The sequence below is a fragment of the Trichoplax adhaerens genome, genomic scaffold (genome assembly GCF_000150275.1).
Source record: "Trichoplax adhaerens TRIADscaffold_3 genomic scaffold, whole genome shotgun sequence".
NCBI classification, from domain to species: Eukaryota; Metazoa; Placozoa; class Uniplacotomia; order Trichoplacea; family Trichoplacidae; genus Trichoplax; species Trichoplax adhaerens.
Genome location: NW_002060945.1, coordinates 1,316,707 through 1,338,370, shown reverse-complemented (window position 1 = coordinate 1,338,370; position 21,664 = coordinate 1,316,707). Strand labels below are relative to the sequence as shown.

The 21,664-nt window shown below is 30.7% G+C and overlaps 2 protein-coding genes across 2 annotated transcripts; both read right to left on the bottom strand.

The window, feature by feature from the left end:
- Nucleotides 1-1,158: 1,158 nt before the first annotated feature.
- On the bottom strand, nt 1,159-4,755 carry TRIADDRAFT_54156 (uncharacterized protein; the record flags this gene model as incomplete). Its single annotated transcript, XM_002110266.1, has 15 exons — nt 1,159-1,292; nt 1,408-1,444; nt 1,543-1,593; nt 1,756-1,830; nt 1,928-1,999; nt 2,084-2,137; nt 2,847-2,900; nt 3,017-3,097; nt 3,306-3,368; nt 3,447-3,509; nt 3,703-3,765; nt 4,082-4,165; nt 4,279-4,376; nt 4,491-4,595; nt 4,710-4,755. The coding sequence occupies 15 exons, from the start codon at nt 4,753-4,755 to the stop codon at nt 1,159-1,161; spliced, it is 1,080 nt and encodes a 359-aa protein (XP_002110302.1).
- An 8,439-nt stretch (nt 4,756-13,194) lies between these two features.
- On the bottom strand, nt 13,195-19,274 carry TRIADDRAFT_54155 (uncharacterized protein; the record flags this gene model as incomplete). Its single annotated transcript, XM_002110265.1, has 21 exons — nt 13,195-13,250; nt 13,395-13,463; nt 13,580-13,616; nt 13,753-13,803; nt 13,949-14,023; nt 14,107-14,178; nt 14,435-14,488; nt 14,643-14,723; nt 14,967-15,029; nt 15,157-15,216; nt 15,337-15,399; nt 15,504-15,548; nt 15,663-15,746; nt 15,832-15,905; nt 16,052-16,138; nt 17,526-17,626; nt 17,854-17,895; nt 18,037-18,120; nt 18,191-18,246; nt 18,385-18,417; nt 19,266-19,274. The coding sequence occupies 21 exons, from the start codon at nt 19,272-19,274 to the stop codon at nt 13,195-13,197; spliced, it is 1,296 nt and encodes a 431-aa protein (XP_002110301.1).
- Between the last annotated feature and the right edge of the window lie 2,390 nt (nt 19,275-21,664).

Sequence of the window (21,664 nt, the reverse complement as noted above, 5' to 3'; positions counted from 1 at the left end):
CAAATTAAGCAAGCAAAAGAGTTGGAATAGTATTCCGCTTTCGGCAAGTGCTTTAGATTGAGCTATAAGATCAGAGAACACATTTCGCAAAAGAAAATAAACGTCAGATAAGCTACTGTTAGCCGATATATGAAGGCTGGCAACATTCCAATAGCTGCTTATACTGCACTGCCTGCTAGTAGTAGCTATCTTGGAACCAATGGGACGTAATACTGACAACTTGATGTCAAATTAAAGTCTCGTACTTTAATTTGCTAGTCTGATGATTCTCCTTGTTCATAACCAATATTTTAATCAGCTCTCCGTATTAATTGATTCACTACAATTAATTTTGATTACAAATACTGCTTCTTTCTCTAAATTCTTCGCCTCTTTTCTCTGGGAAGATTGCTTAATCATCCTTAAAGCATACTTATAAATGCTTATATTACGGAATGTCAACTCATAGAATGCTATCATAAGTACGGGATCTAACTTCTGTACTGTCAGGATAAGGTGCTATAAATTATCCTTATATCTTATGACATAAAGGACAAGTTATATCCATTATATCTATAATACAACGGTGCAAGTGCTAGACAAGAAATGGGAATAATGGACTAAGTTTAAATGTTAAGCTGTGCAATTTACCTGTTTACAAAAATAATCGACTATAAATTAGTAGAATTGATTTTCTCTAATCGGTATTATAGAGTCATAGCAAATGCATATACGAGCAAAGCTAATAAATCTTCAATCTTCCTAATAATTAGATATATAAATAAATATCTCCTCCATTATACAGATTCTACTGGTCAGCATTATAAGAAGCAGGCAGATGAATTTGTTACTCATATATCAAATGACCATACTCAAATTGGCTTACTATGGAATAACTTTATTAACAGCAGGACAGAGTGCTTCTTTCTTACATGTATTCTTATACATATTTAATATACAAGATATCATGATATAATCTAAAATGTTAATAGATTCATTTATAGTACAATGAGAATTGAAAAGTTTATGGTCGAAATTGGTAAAATGATACTGTAGAGTTTAATTTACACAATAGATGGGAGATTTTATCGTCACATATTACATCAATAGACCGGTAGATTATTTTGAAGAGTATAAATATTCTAATATACAATTTTTGTTGATATTCTTGGTGAAAATTTAAGTTATTGTACATCCGATATCGAATTTTTTAACCTTTTTCGTTTTCATGAGACGTCGTAATTTCTGAGCTGGTTCAGATATAGAATTAATATCGCGGTTTTCCTTGTATATAGCGTCAATTCTAGATATTACTAATCGAATAGATGAAATAATATGTCCGAGAAAGTTGAAATTAAATCAAAATCGAGCAATAAGCTTAAGTAAGCATTTAATATTGAATCAATAAGTTTTACAAGTTATAATTACCAGTTGCTTTCATATCATCGGACAAGCTTGGAAATCGCTGTTAAATCGATATATAAAAAGTAAATAATTAACGTATTTCATAACCATGGGGATTTTATTAGGTAATAAAGGAAATGATATAAATATTAATGCTACCTTGCACTTGGTAGCTATTGTAGCCATAGCATTTAGGGTTTTGCGAAGATTCTAATAGCAGTAATTTTTAGTTATATTATTGATATATGCTTTTGATTTATCAATTTAACTACTTTCTTTCATATGCTTGTCAATAACGTCATATTTATTGAAACTATATATGTACAGAAGTAGATTAAATGATTATTTGGATAGGAGTGTGAAATGATTTACCTCAATGCTAGCTGTATTTAGTAATTGGTTACAAAGATAATATTTCAGATTAGATTGATCTAGCAAATATTGGATCTGTCAAGATATTCAATACAGAAACCGTTTAGATAAATAATGTGGATTATGAAAACAGTAATAAACATGCATTGATGATCTAATACTAATTTATTACTTGTTCTGAGGTGGCAGTTGTTATAATTCGAAATACAATACTCCAAGCCGTTGTTCGAAAATAGATGAAGTCCTATAATTATAGTAAATCAGGATACATATATTGCTTAAAATACGTACTGTGCCAATTTAGCAATACTAATAAAAAATATCTTACTTGTTCGGCGCAGGATAGAATTGTAGTTAAAGTTTCAGAATCGCTAATGAGCTTCTATTATTGTAAATGGATCACGAAATGAATATTATCATATATTAAACGGCACTGAAATTTATAGTAAATTAATCACAAGCGTATTTTTGGGATATAATTGATATATGCAAAGTATATTAAATGTGAATCATATAAATTTCAGTCAAATTCTTGAAGCAGGTAAAGAAATTTCAATATAGACTATACTTGAAAATAAACAGCTGATTATTCTAACTAAGTGAATTTAATAGAGAAGCTATGCGGAATATAGCTGTTACAATATAGCTTAAATTCTAATTTAGTAAACTGATTTTAAATCTTGAAACAGAATCCCTAGCGGCCTAAATTTTATTATAGCGTAAGAATTCAATAAGACGTTAATATCTATAGCATCGTTTAAGTTCTAGTAGTGGTATTTATAATTCAACCTAAATACTAGGACTATGCTCCACAAAAATTTTGAAGTTGTTCATTAGGACATACTAAATCAGAGCTACTATAATATAAATTGAATAAATTGACTGCTTTTATAGAAGCTAAATTAAAGTGCCGTACCAAATAATAATTTGAAATTGGTAGTTTAGAAAAACTTAAAATTGATATGTTCTGTAGGTATTATAATAGACTGAATATATATCTTTGTATGATAGTCTAATTAATATAAGATACAGTTTATGAAAATGCAAATATATCCATCCAATTAAATATTGTACTATCACATCATTCTTACTTGTAATAGGGCATCATTTGTTGCGGAAAAATCATCTAGCACCTTAAAAAGTACCTAAACAATACGGATCATTGTATTAATAAGTAATCCATCCAATTGAAAGACAGCTTAGGAATATTTATTTCTATATTAAAGATAATAATAATGCAAATTGGTATTTTGATTCTTACTCGAAATTGTGATATATTGCAAAAGCCTGGATTCTGTAGCATTGTTTTCAGGTAAATTATGATTTTGGAACCAATTAATAACTGTAAATACGATAAAATAGCAGCCATTTTTATACAATTATAAAATTAATGTATCAGTAGTCATTATGTTTGTAAATTAAGACTAATATTAATACTTGTATCAAACACACATTAATTTAGTATGTATTTATAATTTCACTATCACTATCATATTAGCCAGCAGAGAATTATCTCTGACCCTGTAACAGTCTTAAATCTATTTAATCACCTTCGTTTGTGAACGAAATCGAACTCTTCTTGCAATGAGTTCTAGTAGTTTTACGGTAATATCCTAACAAAATAATGTAAATATATAGTTAGTCATATCCGATTTTGAGGGATACTATCGTGCGTTTCACACTTTTCTTACAAATAAACGCGGTGATTCGCTTTTTAGAACTTCTAACGTCACTGGCAAGGACTGAAAAACTTCCTATTATAGATAATGTAATCAAATAGGAAAATTAATGATGGCAAATATTTGATGCAGTGATATTAATCCAAGGCGAACATAGGAGTAAGCAACATTTATATGTGACAGATATAAAACATAGCATCAAAGTTAAGGAAATGATCATGTACATATATGTATACAAGATTCAGCAAGAAAATTGTTATCAACATACCCTAACATGTTGTGAATCAAATTTTGTCATTTTAGTCAGTGCTTTAATTGTCATTCGTAGGACCTAAATGAATCAATTATCATAAGCTTGTTAGATTAAATCATTACTTTAATAGCGTTTTCCGTAGTAAATACATTGCCATGGATATATTTCTGTAGTATAAATACACACAATAGAGTATACGGGGAAAAAATAGAATATTCTAAGTAGTGAAATAATAACCTGTATATTGTTGGATTGCATTAGAATAGAAATAGTGATCCCAAGCTATAGTGATAAAATTATCATAATCTTATTATCCCATGGATTATGAAACATTGGTACATGTACTATATAAAGTGAATTTACTAAGAGAATACAAAAAATTGAGATATCTTACGTCAGCATGGTAATCCTTAAAGCTACGAAAGACTGTCCAATCCAAAGTATTAATGGTTGCAGCAACGCTTTGAAGGAACGCAGTCTAAAAATATAAATATAAAAAGTAGACTTAACTCATTAATTTTGCTAAATGATACTTTCGCGGGTATAATAACCAAAGATAATACGCATATAATATATTTAGCTATAGCTTACCGATTTACTGATAGTAGCTACTTTGGCTAATTCTCGCATTAAACCACATTTTAGAACTAGATGCTCTCCTAGATGTAAACATGGCACGCGATAAGAGGCTAATTGGTAAATCAACGCATTAATGGTAAGAAGACTTCTAGTTTAGCTGGTATCCTTTGAGAAAGTTATAATTTCATTCTAATGATATTAAAAAAGTTTATTTGCATTTAAACCTGTATAGGTTTTTGTAGTGTTATATGTCTGGATAATCTTCATCGATTTTAAGGCTATTTCTTCATATGGAGATGAGATAAGCGAAATGAGAGTTCTCATATCGTCTAAAATAAAACATATTTAAACTACGTTACAAGGTTAGGGTACCGATAACCATCACCAAATATTACAATTCCATTAGATAACCATCACCAAATATTACAATTCCATTAGATAACCATCACCAAATATTACAATTCCATTAGAATTTTTAGCACTAGCCATACTTATTATTGTGACTCTAGCATAAAATCTTACTGCAAATACAATCAGTCATATTTATAACAACGTAAACTATAAATGTGAGATCATCAGCTCACATTGAAATATAGACGTATGGTTTTTATATTTAAAAAATTAACTTTGTCGATTTTATTTTAAAAACGATTACCTGATTCAATATTTGGACATTGAAAGACCACATATCCATGGTAATAATCGATAAACGTGATTATAACTTTTGTAGTTTCCATCTGCAATTCGAAACTGAAAGCCGCAACGAGAATGAGTACAGTTTGTTTGTGTCAATGAATTGTTCAGATAGTATACATTACAGCCAATTTTTATAATAATTTAGTATGGATTGACTTACTCTTCGAAATTTTCCAAAATAGAAATAAGTTTAGCCAGTAATCGATCACTAGAAGTAATACGTATGTAGCAATAAATATTGCCGAAGAATTACTAAAAAGTCGATATTAATATGCAGATGTCCTATATGATTACCGGACAAGGAAGAATGGATCGTGCTGGCTGTCGTGATCTACTTGACTAAAATAATCAAACGAAATATTTAAAGCTATTTACTTATCACTGAATCTCCAGATATATCAATTGTCTCAGTTCACTTGTAGTTATGGTTGAAACATTACATGAAGTTAGATTCTTAGAGCAAACCTAACGACATCTTCCATTACTAAGGAATGGCAATAGGTAGCTAGGCTATTATCAATTGCCACTGAGATCAGTTCCGAAACAATCCTCCTTGAGTTTAAAATATATTTATTTACGTTAAGAAGTGTTTAAAGACATAACAAGTTCATAATTAATAGGATACTGTTTGTTAAAATACAGTTGCTTAAATTTTGCTTCTGTCAATATCTTAGATAGCTAGATAGTGTAGTACTTATAGCAAGATATAACAAGACATGAAATTACCCAAGATTTTCCACATATGCCAACATTACAGGTTGAAGATTTGCTGGATTATAAGACTATCAAATTTTGCAAATGTAAGATTAAGACAAGCAACTAATCAATATAAAAATAGGATGAGTTGATAATAGTGATTTGTCATTATTAAATCGTTCTTACCTCTAATTCCTGCCATAGTGTATTAATATTTAGTATCTGTAGATGAGAATTGCAGCCGTGAAAATATTTTGATTAGAATAAATAAGTATTTTTGCATAACGATAGATTATAGCTTTAAATTTTGTTTAATTCGATTATAAACTGCGTAGCCACAATCACAAATATCTGAGTTAAAATACATGACGAACAACTGCATAAATGATCAAACTAGTAAAGCTTACTTTACCATTAATATTTATATTAGTTCTTGCATAATGCATGCCTTAAAGTATTTAAACATCGTTACTTATGCGTATGAGTAATGCAACTGATTATTGCATCAAAATTTAGAAATTTACATTATTATTAACGATCTTGATTTTAAAGTCTTAATTCTCGTAGATTAGGAGTATGGGTAACGATTACTCCTCCACTATACGTATGAGCAACTAGATAGATACTCAAGCACTATTATATCGATATTATTCACGGTAATGAAGTGATTTAATTTTAAAAGCTATATTTAAATATGAAGTAATCTTGCTACTTATATCAGCCTTAGCACTCGAAAGATAGCAATGGTACACGAAGATTATGCGATGTTTTCCGTTCAAAACAGAAGCGTTCAATATCTTAATTGTAGCTTAATGCCTTTCGACATCATAAAATATGCAAATAAAAGTTTGGGCAAATATTTTTAGCTGGACCTAATAATTGTAATTTGACTTCTCTAGCTACGAGCAAGCATTTAATTAGTTTTAATCTCAAGCAAGTTTGAAAGTGATGTTTAAATGCTACTTATTAAAGTACTGAGAGTATAGTAAAGCTCCATCTGTGTGGCAAGGCTTTACTTTTAGTTGAGTTGATTAATAAATGTCAACGACTGCCTAAAAATTCTGATACTTCCGCGAAAACTTAACCGGAAACTATCCGTAAACTGTAGTCATTGATGATAATGTCAATTTCGCCATTTAATTAAGGTATTGAGCGAATACCATCATTTTGAACAAGAGGTTAGGACACTGTCAAAATAACTATAATATTGAATTAGGTTTGCTCTAATTCGAATACACAAGCGCCTGCTAATCACTTATGATTTGTAGTTTCGAATAAATGAGTTCGACTAACGTCATCGACAGTAAAATCTAAATTCCGTTTAAATTTAAGTAACCAAAATGAATTTAATATTCTTTAACAAACTGGCTGAGCGATAGAAAGTGATTATAGTCATTATCCACTACAACATACTTGCATGCAAGATATCAATTATTGAAGACTATTATGGAGTAATTATTCCTTTTAAATTGAAATCATCTCCTTTCGACTTATCTTTTACTGAAATTATTGAGTTTATAAGCCAATTGATTTCAAGAGAATGCTATGTTCCACTTGGAATGTTCGTTCGAAATTTTTAGGTAGTTTTGGTGTTGTAAGACCTTTAAGTCATTCATCTCTAATTGTAAAACAAGAAGGATTGGATATAAATTTCTACCGAGGCTCGGTTGTATTAAAATCGATACCTTTGCTGTTGTTGGCGTAATGGTGTATATAAGAGACGAAAAAAGAATCAATATAAACTCGTTTAATTCACCATAATCAAATTATAGTATGGGCACAATAAAAGCAAGATGATTTAACTGTAGCATTTTAGCACCTTGGAAACAAGTCTTCTACTAATTTTTAATAGGAATAGCTTGATATCAATATTCGATATCGGTTTAAGTAAAGTGGATTTGATGCTGTTACTGTAATTAACATGCTAATCTTCGTCAGATACACACAAAGATTCTTTATTTATCCGAATTTCTATCTCCAAACTATCTCAATACGCCAGATAAAGAACAATTAAAATAATTGAACTGTAGTGTTGTAAAGTTTTACTAATAATCATTTACTCTTATATGATGGGAAAAATTTGATCTAAGTTTTCAATATTGTTTGCAACTGATGGTAAAATGCTTGGATGTGAGACAAAAATCAACATCAAAATTTACAGCTTGCGGCAATTCGACGATTTGATCGTGATGGATAAAATAAAATTGGAAGGATTTATCTTTGTCTTTGTAAAATTAGGAATGAATCATCTTCCATTATAGAATGAGGAAGATTGTACGGTAACATTTAAGATTAGTTTAACTAAATTAAAATCGATGCCATTACTGTTGCAAACGTGATAGATTGTGTAAGAAGGGAAGAAGAATTAATATGTACTTCTCCACTTAACTATAATCCTACACATTAGATATGAAGGGTAGGTTAAAAATTCGAAAGATTTAACTTTAGTATTGAGAAATTTTTACGACTTAATCATCTCCAATTATTAATAAATTGTGGCGAAATAAGTGCTAAAACTATCATAGTAATTAAAAAGTGAAACAGAAATATCAACATTCATTTCTTTCATTTGCAATCATCAAATTATTTAGATGTAACGGGCCCAAAATGACTCAGATGATTTTACTGCAATAGATTCGCTCCCTTGTTCATTATAATTTTAAATGAATTTACTGTATATTTTCAGAGACTTTTTATTACTCCTATACTGTCTTTCTATTGATTCAATGTCATGATTGTGATAATGAGTATTATTCTGCATCTTTACGCGTAAAAAAGCTTACAAACTAAAATTGGATAATATCTAACCTGAACAGTTATATTCATGCCTACTGTAGCCATGATCAACGAGGAATTATCAAGGTTAATTCAATTTTCTTTCTTCAAATTTCCACTAGCATATAACTGAGATTATTTCAATGATGGAGGGTGATTGGATTCGTCGATTGGATTCATGATAGAAAATACTAAATCGATGATTCAAAATTGCTCTATAATCTTCAAGGTCAGTAAGTACTGTAGATTTCGTCATTTATTAATGAATTTTAATTAAAATGCTGTATCATGGCCGGCTCGTCACTTTTATAACTACTCCCACAACTCATGGAAGGCTAGATCTATTCATTCGATCTAGCCTAAAGTGTAGGAATCAGTCCTGAATAAGTGTATAGAAATGATGTTAGAAAATATGGAATAAGTAGATTGTTCTATTTGTTTTTAATTGAAACAATATTATTCATACTATTCCATTCTACTAAACAATAGTCCTAGTTATCATACTGGCTGTCAAAATGGATGAAAAGGATCGGGGAATAAAGTAGTTGTTTACAGATCTTCCCGTCATGAATATTTAAATTTTACGTCATCGTATCTCAAGTAGATAAACTATATAGTAGCTTAATATTGGCTAAAGTTATTACCTCTTCGTCAGTCTATCAACAACATTTGGCTCAAGACTGAAGGAAAAAGAAGAGACTGAATGATCATGTTATTCTTGACAGTATTTTTTGTCGTAGGAAATGAATAATTTACGTGTATCATTCTATTGATTATGCAGGACTTTCTCCTAGAATTGGTTTATACTAGAGGTATAACTTTGTATTCATGACCATTCTGCAATATGGGGAAAATAGGGTATAATGTATTACTTCATATTCTGTTCATCGAAAGTGAAATTATACCGTGATGATAACTTTGTGTCCAAGCGCCATGCCTATGAATTGTACGAATATGATATGCTACAATCAATCCTAACACCGGGAATCGGCCATTCCAGGGAATGACCGGCCAATCCCGGGAAAGACCGGCCAATCCCGGGAATGACCGGCCAATCCCGGGAATGACCGGCCAATCCCGGGAATGACCGGCCAATCCCGGGAATGACCGGCCAATCCCGGGAATGACCGGCCAATCCGTATATTATTCTATTGATTGTACTGCAATTTATCCTATAGTTGATTGATTGCTCGAGGCATCAATTTGTATTTATTACTCTTCTACGATATAGAGAGAATAGGGCATACCATATTACTCCATATTCTGTAAACTATATTCATCTATTATAAGCGAAATTATACACTGATGACAACCTTCTGCCTAAGTTCTTTCCCTATGAACTTAATGATCTATGCATATTATCCTGTTAATAATGCTGGAATTGATCTCGGAATTGATTGATCGCTAGAGGCATCAGTTTGTATTCATTGCCCCTTCCGCAGTATGGAGAGAATAGGGTGTTTCGCATTACTCCATATTCTGTGCATGATAAAGCGAAATTATATCCTGATAAGAACCTTCTGTTCAAGTTCCTTCCCGATAAATTTAAAGAGATATTTCATATTGCAACTTATGGCACCATTTAACTATCAATGGAATTGGAAGATTTTATTCATATTTTATACGAGATACCTGCTAATATGTATACGGTATCCGCGTGAAATCATGTCTTAGCATGAGGTATTCTGCGCCGTCTGAGCCATAAGCATACGATGATAATTTGTTACTTGATACTGTAATTTGTTTCATAATTTATTAATCAGTGGAAATGTCAGATTTTCAGCAGAGAAACCTACTGGTATCGAGATGAGATTATTTCTCCATAGTACAGTAAGTCCCTGTTTAAATCACACGCGTCTGCATCTACCGTAACTATGCTATATTTCCCGTAAAATAAAATTTATCAATAAAATTGAAAGATTTTCTAATTATTATGGCGAGGAGATAGTAATCAATTCATATCTAAACGAGATTATTTCTTCGTAAAGTAACCGCCCGACCCACTAATATAATGTAGGAACTATAATGTATTAGTTCTTGCTATAATTAGTTCCACAATTTATTGCCACATTTCATTAAATTAATGTCAAGGAATGAGGAAATACCACAGCTTACTAATATCTAGAAGATTTATTAAAGACGAAATTATTGACCTACGATAGTTTTCTTTATAACTATAAGCAATGTAGATATAATTAGGCAAGTATCATTCTATTTATATAGCTGTAAAAGTTGCTAATTGATAGAGTGGGAAGATTGTATTAATTAAGATAATGAAGAGTACGAGTATAGCTTAATACAGTATCAAAGTAATTCATTAAAGTCTAAATCATTCATTCGAAACAATTTGGCGATCTGAAACATTTAGGATATCATACCGTATATTATGAATTCAATTTACTCAAAGATTTGTCAATAAATCCAATAGAAAAGGCAACATTGATAATTACGATTTAGGTGGAATAACCTACTAAATATCTAAATAGTGGATTGTAAAAGACTCACTTCTTAGTATTAATTTGACTACAGTAGCAAATTGCTGCACGATGTATTGCTAGAATTGTAATTTATTCGATATCAGCTGGCAAGATCATATTCATTACCACAATGTAGAAAGAAGCATTGAAGTCCTTACAGTACCTAGATAGGTAGGTAATTGAGGATGATAATCTTTCTAAGCAATAATTTACTATATGTGCAATAAACTAAATAAGGATGTTTGCAAGTCTACACGAACTATAATTCGTCGATGGGTAGAGTTACAGGATTATGTCCAGTTAATTAACTAGAGGTTGATAAAATACCATAGCTTACTTAATACTCATATAGCCGATTAAAGACCTCGTCTTTTCGTAGAAATAATTTACCATACTAGGGATACACTAAGTAAGAATGCGCTGCTCTAGCTTTAATTTAATTCACTATTTATTATCCGCTAGAGTTTCAACATTTATAACATATTTGTATAGGCGTATCTCGATAGCTAGTTAAAGATAATACCATTCTGCAATAGTAAGTTAAGGATGAGTAATTTAAATTTTATATGGCTATAGCATCCATACACGTGTTATATAAGTTACCAATCAATTAAGATGAGAGACTACTGCATATAATTTACTGTTGTGCATTCTAGAGCGCGATTGCTTATTATTAATTCATATATATTTACAGTACATGTTACAGCAATCCCTAGAATCGATTTTATCTTTAAGACTGATCAAGTCCAATACCAGGAATTCGGCCATTCGTAAGAATAAAATCGAACTTAAGGATGACCGTAACATATTATATATCACATGTTCTGTCTGATATAGTTTTACTATTGATTTAGTAAGCTGGTCATGTTGAGGATCCTTTATCAGTATGTGATAAAGTGCCTTCCAACAAATACAACAAGAACTACAGTTTCTTGTAAACTTCACTTTCTTACATAAGATACCTAATTAGGTTCATCTTAAAAGTATCATGGACTATCTTACTGCAATCTGGCTATCTGTGGACTATTTCTGTACTATCTCAAATAGACACTTAATACAGTCTTACACTCTAGCTTACAATTTAAACTATTTTCGTACAATCTTCGATCTTAATCTATGCTATATTTTTTTGGGGGGGGCGCACTACAGTGATAAACAATCTGGTAATTATTTCCTTCTATTCTTCACTAATATAAACTTATTTAATAGTATTCTTCAGATAGAAGATTGTAAAATTGCTCATGAAATGAAATTGGATATAAGCAGTACTTACGCAAAACAATTAATCTCTGCAAACATGCAGATAGACATAGAGATAGAAAATAACTGCAATAAGGAAGAATGAAATAAATTAAATGGGATTAATTAATTATCTCACATAGTTATTAATTTGCCGATATTTTACAGTCCACGAGATGAACAGCCTATGAGTTCGGTTCGGCAGTTAAAAGTTCTATGTTACTTATGGTATTTAAATTATTTTAATACGTGTATAACAAGAATTTTATGTTTTCTATTCACACAATTTTATTATTCAGATATACAGTATGTATCAGTATAAAATTGCTTACGTCTCGAAATTGATATAAGTAGTGAAATAAATATCGGAATACTGGAAGAAGTAATAAATGGCATAAATTGAGTTAGTAAAGCTGATAATTCAAATATTGCTGTATAAGATTGACTTTAAGAGGTCTTTTTCTATTTCATGATAATAAATTGATAGATTGCATGTGTAAGCCCATAGTTGTTATTATAGAAAGATATTCATCAAAGCTAATGGATGGATACGTGTAAATAATCTCCCAATTTTGGGTTACTCTAGTAAATTACTTATGAACATTAATGTATTATCATTATTAGTTATAAAATATCTAGGTTTACCCAAAATTTTACCCTACAAGACAAATATAATATCAGATTTGTAGATGATGAATATTTCGGTAATTATTAGCTACTATGAAATAAGAAAAAATAATACATTTCGATACTGATTCAATCCAACGATTATGAAATCCCAGTGCTTTTCTTCTATGTCTGACGATAATAGTGATATAGCAAAGACAACAGTACTAAAATAGTTTGCTTTAATTGTATGTTTATATATACCGGAATAATAGTTTCGAGCTATTAATATATTAATGATAAAGACTATGATCAATTCTAACTTTTAAACCCTTTCAAGTGTGATTGAACGTTTAAAATTTGCGTAAATATTTCCGTAACGAAAGAAAATGATTTTAAATAATACCTTTCATTACACAAAAACGATATTAACGTTTTATTAATGTTGAGCAATAGCATTGTATTTTATGAATCGTCCAAGTTTTTTTGCGCAATCTATATGGAAAAAATTAAAATAGAAAACGTTATGAGTCATTACTTGAATTTATTGAATTATTAGTTCCCCAATTAAGCTTATAGCTGCAATGAAACAAATATATCGCAATTAAATTGAGTTTACCATGAAAACCAAAGGCTTACCTTCATACTCTCTCGGCACAATTGGATTACGAACAATTGAATCGCATATGATTTCCATTTTCATCAGTTCTAAATACAGATGATCAATAACATTGCTAAATTAAACATATTATTGGGCTTTTTAAAAGACATTCTCTATCCAATAAAATGAATAGACTTCTATCAGTTAAAACTTAAACACCTACCTTTGCTATTATTGCATTCCAATAATCCAGGTATTTCCTGACGTAAAAATTCAATTACAGTATGATACATTTTAATATTACCTTCATATTTCCATCACATCAATATCGATAAGCGATATTAAAATATGAAATTAATTATAAAATTTGTCAGTAAAGTTAAGGATTAACAGTACCTGGCATTTGTTTAAAATTGTCCATAATACTTCTACAACTCGGACAATATCCTAATAGTTATGTACATAAGATTTTAATATTATACAGTAGGTAAGGTAATTTTAGATCTGTACGGAATTAACAGTGTATAAATCATACTGATGATGACACCACAATATCAGTATAATATTTGATTTGATTTATGTAGTAACTTACGTAAAGAACATTCTTATGTAATAATATGGAACATAAACACTGGGTTAAATTGCAACTTGGAATCAAGACTTTTATCTATTCAGATTTTTCAATATATAAAAAAGTCTTAGTGCTCAATTTTTGTAATATTTTTAAAGTATCAGAAACAAGATATTAACCTGATGTTCATTCCCAGAGCCAATGACAAAGAAAATCGTTTGTACAATAATGCTGCCATACAAGTAAGGAAACTGGTAGTAGAAATAGATGAAAAATCAAGTTCGAAGATTTGGGCTACCTAATGTATCAATCCTTGAATTAAACTTGCCTGTTCAGCACATAGAAGGACGGTTGACAAAATATCCTCGTCGATAATAACCTGAATAAATAAATTAAACAGAAATTTATTAGTTGTTTGATAGCCATTGAAATGAGTACAGGGTAGCATTGGTTTTAACAAACGTATACATGTATGGGATTAATTTTAAATACAGGGATGCAAATTACCTGAACTAAAGCATGATCAGCTTTGGCAAACCAGCCGATTTCCCAAATTAATTTCTAAAAAGAAAGTATCAAACATTATAGGAAATAATTTTGTAGATTTTATTGAATTAAAAAATAATCGTAACAATAATATTACTTTGAAATTCTCACTCAGTATCTCACGCTAATCAAAGTTCTTAATACAATTTTCATACTGTAATGTACATACCTTTAATTGGGATTCAGTATAATTGGAAGGCTTTTTCAACATTTTTTTCAAGTATATTAACGTTTTTCGACCAAAATGAAACTATGAAATCGTAATGGTATAAAAAGATGAGCTAGTGTTGCTTAATTATTTATTGGTTAAAATATTATTAAACGTAATCAGACTAAGTTTAATCCCATCATGATGTATATAAAATAATATTGCTTAAATAGCGTACAAACTGCAAACTACATCTGATGGATCAGGATACAATTTTATCCATCATTACTAGGAGTGAAAAAATTTTAGTCAGATTGCATCTAGAAATAAATCAATGTTCAGTACCTGAGAAGAGTGAGAAATAGAATTTGAAGTAATAATATTGAAGACCATAGATGCAACGGATATCTAGATGTAAATGAAATTGTATTAAGACAGTTAATTGAAAAAGATAGTCACTAGTTAAAAACCAGTTCTATTCTTCGGTTTAATATCATAATAAAATTAAACCTACACTTAGATGAATTGATCCCACCGCTAGAACTTCAAAAATGTTGCCAATAGGTATCAGGTTAAATAACTTTTTGATATACGCCTAATTCCAAATAGAAGATTGACTTTTAATACCATTACCAAACTCAATATATATAACCAATTTTAAAATATCTAAATAATCATCTATCCCAATTTCAGCAATGATATAGCTTTAACTAACCCCATTACTAGATGTCGTTTCTGAAGATACTTGCACCAACAATGAAATCATCTCACCGGAAATCTGCGATCAGGATAGTATAATACTTAAGGCCTAATTTATAGGTTGGAATTTTTAAGGATTCCAATATACGTGCCTATGTTTCGCTAAATAATAATAATACTTACTGCAACATCATTAGATTGAAGTAGAACACAAGCAATCGCAGCCAGCTGTAAAATAAAAATTAAACTCAGAATCTGAACATTAGTTGGACCTGAAATGAGTATTATAGCGCAGAAAGCAATTTTTTAAGAGTGATTTAGCAATATTTGACGCCTTCTTACATCTTCTAAATGGTCATGCTGAGATAATAAAGTATCTTTAAAGCAAATGTTAACAACAGTTGCCGCTGCATGCATAAATTCCACCTTTTGTTAATGAAATTACGGCAAAATTAAATGATTAACGAGATTAAAAGTTTAGTTTAATTTAAAATAACACAATAGAACTTACCGATTTTTCAAGGGTAATGGCTTTAGCTAACATTTTAACAAAGTTTAGCTCTCGATTTTGAATGAGTTTTAAATCTAATTAGTAAGAATATTCCTTTCAGCTTTTATTCCCATTATTAATGTGATAGTTTACCACTGTAGTTTAGGTACTACAGAGACTGAAATATAAGTTGTCTTAAGGATGATGAAAACAAAATTTTGATCCAACTGAATCAACTTACCCGCATAAACGGACAGCAGCTGCATAGATTTAATAGCTAGATCTTCATATGGTAATGACAAGAAATGGAGTAGTAGTCGTACTTTATCTACAATAATTTCCATAGGAATTAAAAGTCAGGAGCAAATTAACACTCAAAGTTGCACTATAAAGATTCATTTAAGCGCGAGTAGTTTGCAGAATAAAAGTGACAATTGCTAAAAAAGTGTGCAGGAGTCATAACGCGAAGAAAAGTGTATCAATTCATTAGTCTAAAAATCGAGTTCTCTTATACTCGTATATCTGTAGTGTATGGGTTCTTGACATTTATTAAGATATACAGTTCTATACTGCATACTATCACTGTACTCCTAACATACCACTACTGTAATTAGCTGAAATCATTACAATATCGCTTTCATGGAGACTGGAAATGCTGGAGAAGTAGCTGAGTTATCGTACCTACTCTAGAGTCTTTATAAATCTTTGCCACAAGTGAAGATTGTGACAAGCTATCATAAACTATTAGTTTCATACGTCTATCGATTTTGCTATGACGTTACCGGTGGCTTATTTACGAGAATATCATGTTTAGATTGATTTTAAGCTTACAACTAAAGGTCTGTGTCAACGTTAAGAGTCATTAACAACTTCTTCATCTACTTGATTAATCACAGCATGAAAATGTATCAATGAATCTTTCTTCAGATAGAACCCAATAATCATTGTTGCTTAGCATCGTGGCTAGACTATATCCATACTATCCATTGAGATAGATTATCATTAAGAACTAACACAGACGTATACCACGAAGATTGCCTGAGGCGTTAAAGACAAATGATGGCCATTCCATATTTGCTTTGTCTGTTTGTCAAATTATGGAGCTAGGTACATTCTATTACAAATAGATCATGTAAAACCGTAAATATCTTGACAACCATTTCTATTCAATCATTGATTACAAGCGAATCTTTGTTGACCAATGTCAATATGGAAGTATAACTAAAGGAATACGAAATGAGACAGCATAACGACAGATAAACCTCCATCGTGTTGTGCCTAGCTGTGCTTATTGTTGCAATTAGATCTGCTCTACAAGATCAGTATAATTGTTACGGTCAATCCTGGGAATCAGTCATTTTCGAGATTAGATCTCGAGTAGTCGTGAAATAGTAATGAAAGATTTCATTAGAATGAACTATAATATGGCGACTGGCCAAGATGATGCAAAGTGGATAAATCAATCATGCTAGAAAGAATAAGCTATTTATAACTATAGTATGGAAATTGATCTAGATAATGTAGAATGGATAAATCAATCATGCTGAATAAAAGATCTTATTTATATCTATAAATTAGTAACTAATGAAGACGATATAAAGTAGATAAATTAATCACGTTGGATAAGTTAAGTTATTTGTAATTATAATATGAAAATCGGCAAAGATGATGTAAAGTAGATAAATCAATCATGCTGGATGAAACATTATTTGTACCTTCATTATGGCTGTCGATGGAGCTATTGACGTAGCATGTATAAATATCATAACTGATTACACGTTGTAAGATATCCATAATTTCTAGACGTAAATCATAACTATAGCCCAATGGAAAACAGAATATTATTATCAGAAGATAGTTAGGCTATTGAAATGAATCCACAAGCGCCTATACAAGTACACAAACCAATCATAATTTTTTAAGAGGCTGAACAGTCTTCTAATGATTGGCCTATGAAATTATTTATAGAAACATATGGATTAGTCAATTGCTAACATAATCTGAGTTATGATTCTATCGGTCTTTTTAGAAGAAAATACATACTGTTGCAAAGGTAAACAAATCTCGATAGGTTTTGCTCTTTCACTGCAATAAAAGTAAGAACCAAATTAGTAGAGATCAGATAAATTAACAAAGACATAGAAAATACTTTCTGAAGTACTTTCTGATTAAGATGCGCTTAGTGTACTGGACATGTTGAGGCAATCATGGTTATGGGCAACTTACTCCATAATTTGAAGAGAAAGAGGGCTATCCAAATTTCGCCCTTGAGACCAGATTGGTTTAGGAAGGAAACGGTCTGCTGTATTCCTGTATTTTTATAAATATGTTATGTAAGTTGAAGAGTAAAAGAAATCAACATGGATGCTTCAGAAATTACCGCAGTTTTTGAAGAATCCGTAAAATATTATCGCCATTATTTGCCGATTGTAGAGTCTACGATCGCGAATCAATTTCAAGGTTAACAAAGAAATTTGTTGTTCATCTGTCATAAATTTATCTAAAAATCTAATTATCGAAAGCTTCATGGATTCGAGAAAGTAATTCTGAGCAAAATATTTGTTCGTTTTCTACCTGAAATTCCATTGAAAGCTGACGTGGATAGGCCTATAAATGGATTGGAAAATCTCTGTTTACTGTCATTACAATAAAATTGATGGAGTTTAAATAACAGAAAATAATTCGAGTTACAAAAAGGAAACGAATACTCGTTTTAAACTCTCTATGACAACGTATGATATATCGCATGTGTAATTAGATTTAGTAAATTACATTATTTCCTCTCAAAAACATGCCATCCTAGAATACTTTGGCCGCTTTAGTGCCCTTAAAAAGCTTATTAAAAAATGGAAATAACTAATCCTTAAGCCGTGATAGACGAAGGCAAAACCATAAAATTCCGCTAACGAAAGTAGAACGAATGTTACGTTCATAAGTTGGTAACTGAAGGATAGTTTGATGGAAAGGGGAAAACGGCTGTTTTATTTTTGTCATTAAAATTTGAGATAAATTATTAATGTGATGACCAATTATAAACAAGAATGCATTAACTACGGTATTGATCAAGCTAACCATAGACGGTAAGCAACTTGAACATATATGAAGACTGTTATAATACTTGCTCCGTTCATACAATCGATTTTGATCTATTAGTCTTAATTCAATAGTGCTTTTCATATTATTTAAAAGTAATTTAACAAGGACGGCATTCTATGATTTTCAGTAATATGTTTCTCCCTAGAACTCCATATTATGATATTATGATAATAAAACTTATTCGTAATTTTTATTATCAATTTTCTTTCTGTCTATAACAATCTGAGTAATAATTTTCGCAGTATTAGAAAGTAAATCGATCGGGGAATGGCATTTTGTAATCTGTCAACATCAGTAATTGATATTAGCAGGAAGCCAGAAAACTCTATATTGTACTTGATTATTTCTTGCCGTTATACCTGAGCCATTATAGATAGTACTGATGACTATTAACCATTCTTGCATAGAATTGCGTCCATTATTAATCATTTAAATAGTATTTTTCATATTATTAGAAAGTAGTTGACTAGAAATAGCGTTCTGCCATTGTCAATTCGAGCAATTAATAATAGCCATTGCGAAGACAAATTTGGATGGCCTTGAACAATCAGTTTCTGTACTGTAAATGCTTTGAAAATGCATGACCGATAGCCATCAAAGCTGATGTCTAGCGACAGAATAAATCTGACCAACAGTGATAATTAAGTAATATTTTCAAGCTATCAAAATTAACTTGACGAAAGAGGTATTCCGTCATCTGTCTATATAAAATTACATTTATTACTCTTCTTTCGTACTTCGACATTACAACATTACTGGTGACATCCAATGCCAGAACAAATCTCTATGCAATAGGAGTAATTAAGCGATGTCTTTATGCTATCATGAGTAATTTGACGGAAGAAGCTTTCCGTCATCTGTCTATATATAAAAGTATTAGAGGAAAATATAAATTATGCCTAATCGAGTATCAACAATGTTGACGCAACCACCTCGTCAATTACTTCATAGCCCTAAGGATTTTAACCGATATTTGGACAGATCTCTACCCAGGAGTGATAAACTAATTTGTTTAGTAGCTAAATAAAGTTATAGGGCAAGAACTTCCATCTTCGTCAGCTGTCAATACGAGTCATAATTCAATGTTTTACGAAAGTTAAACTTATGCTCAAACTAACAATATTGATCACTTCTTAATGTATTTGATACCATACCGTAGTATCGCTAATTGTCTTGATTATTTAACTAGTAGATGGTATAATAGTGGTTAGAAGCCTTTGATTAGAAATTCGGATTGCAAGTTTAATTTTCTTGAACCTCTATTTGTTGCGATATCGTGATGAGACGCTAGAAATGATTACTAGGCACCCTTAAGTATAATATGTCCAGTTTTGGAGATTTTTCCATTCCTTACGAAATACTAAAACACCTCCCTTAAAAACTCTCTGCTTTTATACCCTCGACGGCAAATTATACAGTAGTAAGATGTCTGTAGGATCTACAGTAAGCCTTCCCAACACTTGGAAATCCTAACCATTGAGGTTCTTCTCTATGGTCCTAACATAGCTATTCTATGTCTTACTGTAGGTATTACACTGATCTTAGCATTTTTGAAATGTCAGTTATGTACAAGCAGTGGTACAGTGTTCCTTATTTAGTAGCCTCAGGTATGAGCTTGTTTGTACAGATTGCATAGTACTTTTAGTAAAAATTCGTGCATTTCTAAATTAACTATAACCTATAAATTAATCAGTGATCACTAGACATACGTAAGGACATTTGCTCTTGCTTAACTTGCAACGTCTAAAGATTTTCAAGTCCTTACTACGTACTTTCAGTAAAAGCCTGTAAAATTTTCTAGACTAAGGCTAGCAATTACAGCTTGTGATCGACTTGATTAAGAATTAAGATAGCGATATTTTATCTCTTTGAATTTACTGAATTAACACAAATTCTGTGGCTTACTATGGATTCAAGACACAATTATAGCTGAAAATAACATCAGGTTCCGTAAGTGACGAAGAAGCATGTTATATTGCGTGAGTTTTTATCGATTTTTGACCTCTAACAATTGATAACTAAATTCTTGGATGTTTAGTAATTTACTAGGTAATCATTCAATAAAATAACTTGTTATCATTACCCTAAACTTGTTAAACTGCTTCCGTCCACGTTGGATTAGAAAGCTTTTTTAAAAGTGAGATTTGAATCGAAAAATAACTTGTAATAGGTAATTAGATAGAATTAGACAGCTATTTTACTACATATAATAGAGTAAACACCTTTACCTAAAAGTAAAATAGATTGATAAAATTTTTTTGCAGCGTTTTTAAAATCTCTATTTAACGAATTTTAGATGTAAGCAATAGTTTGTTTACTTTTAAAATGCATAACAGATGCAGCGTTTGTAAAATCTCAATTTAGGATCATTTCGTCCACGGTGGTTTCGCATTATATGGGATTCTGAGATTTCTAGACATCGAATTTTACTTATAAGCAATCGTGTACTGATGAATCCTTAATTTGTGACCATTTCATCCTTAGTTGTTTCACATGAAGTGGGATTTTATGATTTCTACGTATCAAATTTTACATATAAGTAATCGTCTGCTTACCTATAAAATCATGTCATCTATAGTAGTTTCACATTGATTGATATTCTAAGATTTCTATATACTGAATTTTACATGTAAGTAATCGTCAGCTTACTTATAAAATCCGCAACAGATACAGTGTTTTTAAAATCATAACTTATGGTCATTCCGCGTGTATTAGTTTTTCATGAAGTAGGATTCTAAGACTTCTACATATCGAATTT